This window comes from Lagenorhynchus albirostris, chromosome 8, assembly GCF_949774975.1.
Source record: "Lagenorhynchus albirostris chromosome 8, mLagAlb1.1, whole genome shotgun sequence".
Lineage (NCBI taxonomy): Eukaryota > Metazoa > Chordata > Mammalia > Artiodactyla > Delphinidae > Lagenorhynchus > Lagenorhynchus albirostris.
In genome coordinates this window covers 89255702-89262495 of record NC_083102.1, presented here as the reverse complement: position 1 = coordinate 89262495, position 6794 = coordinate 89255702, and the positions used below count along the sequence as shown (strand labels likewise).

At 44.5% G+C, this 6794-nt stretch overlaps 1 protein-coding gene across 1 annotated transcript; it reads left to right on the top strand.

The window, feature by feature from the left end:
• The first annotated feature begins 1805 nt into the window (after positions 1-1805).
• CCDC71L (coiled-coil domain containing 71 like) lies at positions 1806-6270 on the top strand. The gene has a single exon (XM_060157276.1). It carries the CDS (start codon positions 2103-2105, stop codon positions 2802-2804), a length of 702 nt encoding a protein of 233 aa, XP_060013259.1. The 5' UTR covers positions 1806-2102; the 3' UTR covers positions 2805-6270.
• The last annotated feature ends 524 nt before the right edge of the window (positions 6271-6794 follow it).

The window sequence follows — 6794 nt, the reverse complement described above, 5'->3', positions numbered from 1 at the left end:
TTGTAAGGACTTAGGAAGCTGGTACCTGGCTCCATAATCTTGTCCTGAGATCAGGGTGTGCTTTTCTAGGAAAATGATTTTCTCTTCAGAAAGTTACCATGATTTTGGTAGGTTGAGAACTGGTCTCCTGGTAGGATGTTTGGTTTTTACCATAAACCCAGTGTGTGGAGAGGGTGCTCTGGTGTAGAGAAGCAACTTTCAAAATATTTTGGTTTTATTTTATTTATTGTTCATTTTATTTACTTTATTCCTTTGTTTTGAAACTAAATGAACAAAATCTAGTTCTAAGAAAATATCTGTAAGTCCAATATAGGGCAGATAAAAACTGCTCAATTCTGGGAGGAGTGGAATTGGAAATACTCTGTCCCTTAGTCACTCCACTCTTGCATAAAGCATTTGCTATTTAACCTCTTTGAGTCTGAGCAGTACAATTTGAAAAACCTCCAGTGAAATATAAAGATCACTAGATTAGAAATCCAAAGACCTAAACTATAGTCTTAGTCTTGCTATCAAGAAGCTGTATTACTGAACCTCTGTGGGTCCAAATTTCCTCATCTGTGAAATAAGGAGATTGAACTAGGTATCTTTCAGCTCAAATATTCGAGGGAACCGTTAGCAGTATGTGCAAATCACAAAACTCTGCTTTATTAGTTCTCTGCTGCAAATAAGGTGCTCACTTAAGGGTGAAATTTGCATGCCTACCTTAAAGTTCTAAGTATTAGGAGATTTTTTTAACCTTAAAACTTTAATGCAGTTAAGAGAAAACTGCAATGTAAAATATAAAATTGTCCTGTTCTTAGCGATTTCAGTGTGTCTTTCTCACATCATTTTAAATTATCAGTGGTATCTCATCGATTCACTCAACAAACATAGAGTGCCCACTATCTGACAGGCGCTGAACTAAGTACTGAGGATAGAAAAGATGACTGAAGACTGTCCATTACTTTATAAACCTTCATAATCCCCTCCTCTCAAATACAAAAGGTGATGGGTTCTTAACAGTGTGTTCTCTTCAGCAGAACGTTTTTGATTGTGAAGCTGCATCCTTTCTCAATGATAGAGATGGTGTCGCAAAGGGACATATTAAAACTAAATGAAAAGTGAAGTGCATTCATTTAAAAAACAATTATATATTCAAAAATGCTATTTTCCGTAAGGAGAATGGCTTTGTCGTAATTGATCTTTGATCAACTTGAGCAGAGTATTTAGTTCTACGGGTATAAAAGGCTTTGCTTTCCCGATAAGCAGAGTATCTCTTAAAGGTGAAGATGGTTCCATTGTCTAGAAGGAGACAATGCCACTGATGCCGTCCATATTACCTGAATGATTCTGGATTACTAGTGTTGTTTGACATGGATTGGGGTCAAAAGCGGGAAGAGTTGGATGAAGATGCAAAAGAGGCCTCTGAAGGTTTAGAAGGGAATGGTGAAAGGCCCATTCCCCCTGGACTTAGACCCAAATTCCCCTTCTGTGATACAAACCACAGCCTTTGGGCACGTCTCTCTTTGTTATTCAGACTGGTAGACCTCCAAGCTCAGTCTTCAAATGCACACCCACTCACTCCGAGAGTGACTCTCCCCAAGGTGGAGCTGATGTCCACCCCTTACTGTAGACAAGGCACCCTCCCCATATACCCACCTAACTGTTGACTCGCGTTCAAGGGCCACCACCATCACCCACCTCAGCACCATCTACCAGGAACTGGCCTCTCCCCCATTAGTCCCCGCCCCTCTTCTGAGAGCACCCAATGGGTGGAGTCGGGGCTGCGGTGGGAGGGGCCTGAGGCGGGCACATTTAAAGAAAGGCAGAGGGCGAAAGGAGGCAAGAGAGGAGAAGAAAGAGAAACCAGGGGGGCGAGGCGCCGTCCAATGACAAAGCCCAGGGGTGGGCGCCGGCCGCCATCTTGTACCGGTCTGCAGGATCTTCACCCGCGTCCTCCGCCCTCGGAGGGGGAGGGGCGGCGGCGGCGGCGGAGGCGAGAAAAGTAGCTAGAGACGCGCCGGGCGGGAGGCGCCAGCAGCTGCTGCTGCCGCGGAGCCGAAGGCGGGCGGGGACGGCGGCGGCGGGACCCGGCGAGCGCGGGCGGCCCCGAGCGGCCTCCGATGCGGCGCAGCGTGAAGAGGCGGCGGCGCCGGTCCCCGGCCGCCCGGGCCGCGGCCGCCCGGGGCGTCGGCTTTAGGGCGGGAGGAGGGGCCGCGCTGGAGGCGCGGGAGGAGAAGGTGGTGTACTCGCGGTCGCAACTCTCGCTGGCCGACAGCACCAAGGCGCTGGGCGACGCCTTCAAGCTGTTCATGCCACGCAGCACGGAGTTCATGAGCTCGGATGCGGAGCTCTGGAGCTTCCTCTGCAGCCTCAAGCACCAGTTCTCCCCGCATATCCTGCGCAGCAAGGACGTCTACGGCTACTCTTCCTGCCGGGCCCTGGTCCCCGACCCCCCGGGACCCCTTGCCGCCCGCGGCCCGACGCGCAGGCCGACCTCGAGCGCGGCGGCCAGGAGGAGGCGCCGCGGAGCCCGGGCGCCCGTCGCCCGCCGGAGGAAGCCCCCGCCGCCGCCGCCGGCGGACCCCGGGGAGAGCTGCCCCGCCAAGCCCGCGGCGCCCGAGCCCTGCTTCGGGGGCCGCACCCTGGAGGAGATCTGGAGGGCGGCCACCCCGACGCTGACCACCTTCCCCACCATCCGCGTCGGCGACGACGTGTGGGGCGAGCGCAGCCTGGCGGCGGCGCGGCGTAAGGCGCACCAAGTCCTGCAAGTGAACCTGGAACCCGTGGTGAGGCTCCGCCGCTTCCCGGTGCCTCGGGCGTGAGACGCGGCCCGCGTCGCCCTCCCAGCCGGCGACGGAGCTTCCGCCCGGAGGGATGGACAAGTGTCAGTCGAGTGTTTACAGATCCGGCCTGGACCCCGTCCCCTCGTGCACTTTACGGGCGAAGAAGTCACCGGCTGGTGTTCCCGGCCCGGCGCCCCGGACTCGCGGCGGCGCCGCCGTCTGGGACTCCGGGGCAGGTGCGCCCTCCGCCCCTTCCCGGCTCGGGGCTGCGGAGGAGGAGGCCGCCGGACCCGTGGGGGAGGGCCCTTTGCTTCCGTACCCCGGACTGAGACGTCTCCAGGACTGGAGGGGCAGATCCGTTTTCTCCCTTTGGACTCTACCTCACTGGTCTGGAAGTCCTCCGAAGAAGTCGTTATTTTTTCCAAAGGAATTTGGTTTCATGCTTGTGTAATAACGCCAGAATCTACTTGCTTTTCACCCCGCTCCTCTACCCCTACCCCCGTTTTCCTTTTCGACTGCCACCCCTCTTTCTGGACGAAAGATCGAACCTGTTTTGTGCTGTTGCACCCGTTTGTGCTCAGGGTATTCTGAATCCCACTCGTTTCCTAATTTTAACCGGATTCCAAAGCTTTGACCAAGGATATTTTTCTAAGAGATTCAAGCTTATGACTGTTAATAGTGCAAGGATTTGTATGCTGTGAATTCCATGGGCTCAGTGATTGCAAACAAAGAGATGCAAACTACAACTGTTTAAACATTTTCGAGGTGTTTCTAAAGATTTTATATTGAGATTTAATGTTTATATTTGCTGAGCTCCTAAAGAAAATGGTTGAAACTCATATAAAGTTCTGTTTAGGAAAAGTTTAGTTGTTAAATTCTTTTTGATTAAATAAAAATTAAAGTGCATTGAAACCACATGGCTTGTGATAAAGAAAAAAAGAGTTATAAAGAACTGGTGTTGGTTAAAGAGATGGATGGAATCCTATTGGAAGTGATTTGGTCTCCTTGTACTAGTCTAACATACAAATCCAGGTATAGTTCAAGGATAACCTATTTTAAATTGGGAATCACATAGGAGAAATAAATGTGTGTAAACCTTGTGATTAAAATGATAAACAGAATACCCATTAGAATTCTCAGAACTATTAGTGATTTCAAGGGGGTGGGGACATTTCTTGGTATCATGTAACCGGTTGAAGTTACTTTGGGCAAAATAGGTCTTTCTTTACTTTTTGTTGTTGGATAGCAAGAAATGTCCAAACTAATATCCATCACTTTTATGTACATCATGACAATGAGTTGTCTCTTTTGCTCCATGAGTTTCCTTTTTTATCTTAATTCCATTCATAATTATGTTTGCAGTTACCGGTCTTTGTTGACAGCTGAAGACCACAGGAATCGAACAGGCGAGTCACACAGAGTACTGACCCTTCTTTTACACTTTTATGATAGCATTTATATCATACGGCCCGGTGTGGAATTCTTGATTATCCAAGTGCCTTTGGTCATTGGTGGCAGCAAGACTTAATGGTTTTTAGCCGGTGGTGCCACAGCCAGATTTTACTGCAATATCTAAAGGGTCAAGTGGTGTTTTTGTACCACTGTTTTTCAAATTTAAGTATTCTGCCATGGAACGATTCATACTGGCTGGAAGTCGACATATGAAATCCTCAATATTAAGGTTTATCTCTGCTTGGCAGCTTCGTAGGAGAATAATAAGAGTTGAAGTTTTGACTCTTGTGTTCTTAGAATTCAAATGGCATAGCTTTCTGGATTGAGTTTTTCCAGTTTAATAGTCCGTAAGTAGGAGTTTTGTGACTTTAATTTCAGTGTTCTTGTTTTGTAGAAAAAAGAAAATTATATATATATATATCTACGACTTGATGCCAGTTTCCCAGTATGCCTCATATTCTTTTATTCACTACTTAATAATAATGCGTTGTTACAAACACTGTCACATGAGTAAATAAAAGTGAATCATCACTTAGTTGATGGAGAGTGTTAAATTTTATTTGTGTGATAGGAAGCTTATATATATTCTTTTGGTTATTAGCTTATTGCCAGTTGTATTTCAGATACATAGGGTTTCCCCTCCCACCCCCAAATTGTTAAAATATTTTAGCTAACTAGCCCCTGAGGAAAAAATATGTATTGGTACCACTCACTATTGTATATAGTTTTATAATAATTAAAAAATAAATTCAGTGGCCATATTAGAATGTAATTTTAACGTACAGTTTATCTAGATAGTTTCCCAGAGGATTTTGAAATTAGACTTAGCTGGGAGGATAACTCTGCTCAGTTCGAAACTGAAACAACCATTTGACACCATGCATTTATTTTAACTGAGTTTCTTAACATTTTTTCCTCATGCCTTGTTACTTTAGTGCACTTGAACTAGCAAAAATGCTTCTTTGGATTATCTGGGCTGTCTGATTTCAGTTAGGATCTGATTGTCCATCTTGAATTCAATATGTTATTTATCTGGTCTATTTAAAAATCATGCCATTTCTAGTTTGTGAAATAAGATGTCGAAAAATCTTTATTTCTGCCAGCTGTTCTTTAGCAAAGCCTATGTTACAGCTTCTAAAACGTGAAGAAACAACTAATATAGTTGGTTAGTATATTAACAGGAAAGTGAAAGTATTTTATGGGTACATTGGGCAGAATGTGAAGAGGAACTTGGCAAGGTGGCCTTTATGGTGAGGAATCCATTTCCTGTCCTCTAAGTCTGTAGCTTAGCTTGTATATAGTTTTTTAAAAGAAAACTCATGATTTTATTCATTCTCTTATAAGATTATCTTATATCTCATATGGCGCAAGTAGAGGGGGAAGCTAGGAGGAAGTTGATCACCTTGCTATGCTTTTATTTCATTTTTAACTTTAGAGTGCCTAAATGTGGTGACTGGCATCTCCGCTAACCTTTGGGGATTCCTGATGTCATTTTTTATCCTCCTTCCTGTCAACCAGCAACTTATTTTCCCTTCCAGAAACCAGGAATGTCATGATCGTTGAGGGCAAGCTCCGTTGTTGATAGTGCAAAGTGTTGCTGTTGTGGTGTGTATTTATTTTGTTGAGGTTCGAGTACCCCGTTGGACACGTGTAACTAAGCTGGTGGCTGACACTTATTGATTTGCTACGTGCAAATGATAGTACTATTTTTCTGAAAACTCTTCAATAAAGAAACATTAAAAATATTTGAATACAAAAAAAATCAGCAATTTTGAACTGAAAGCTTTTGGTTTTAAGGGCTGCCACAGCACTCTTTAAATTGGTGGTTTTTAGTGGACGTATATACATAATATTTACTTTATTATAATATTTTATTGGTGTGTTTTGAATCATTTTCTGATAGACTGTTACGTCTTAAGTGCAGTAGAAGGCAATTGTTTGTAATGGAACCGAATTGTTTCCTCGGACAGTTTGATGTGCATATGATTAAGATTTACAATCTGGTTGTACTTTGCTTTTTAACTTATTAACTGTAAATAAATTTTAGAGAATACACAGTGACTGGTTTTTCTAATGATGTTGAAAGTTTTTGAAATGGGATTTTATGTTTGCATGTGAGTTGGAAAACATCATAATTAACAGTGGGATCAATTTTGACTTTTTTTTTTTGTGAACTTGAGATCTGTGTCTTGTGCTGTCTTGGGACTCTATGTGACATCAACTCTTGAATGATCTAGTGAGTCTCTAGAATAGTACTTCATGGCCAATCCCAAGTCATTACCAAGTTTGCCAGTAAAAAGGACTTTAAAAATGCATCAAAATTCAGTTTTGAGCCCTAGCCCCATGTCCTCCTGTGGTGGTGATAAAAAGTCTAAAGCTCACATTCTTTCATGCTAGGAAAGAAAGTCCAAATGCTTCATGTGAGTAGCAGAAGTAAGGTCTGTTCCACAGAATGAGTAAAGCCAGAATTTTCATTACAGTCTAGAAGGTAGGAGTGGAGTATTAGCAAGGGCAGGATTCATAGTACTACTATGTGGCCTGAAGTTCCTATCAATAATTAGAGGCAGCATAGTGTAA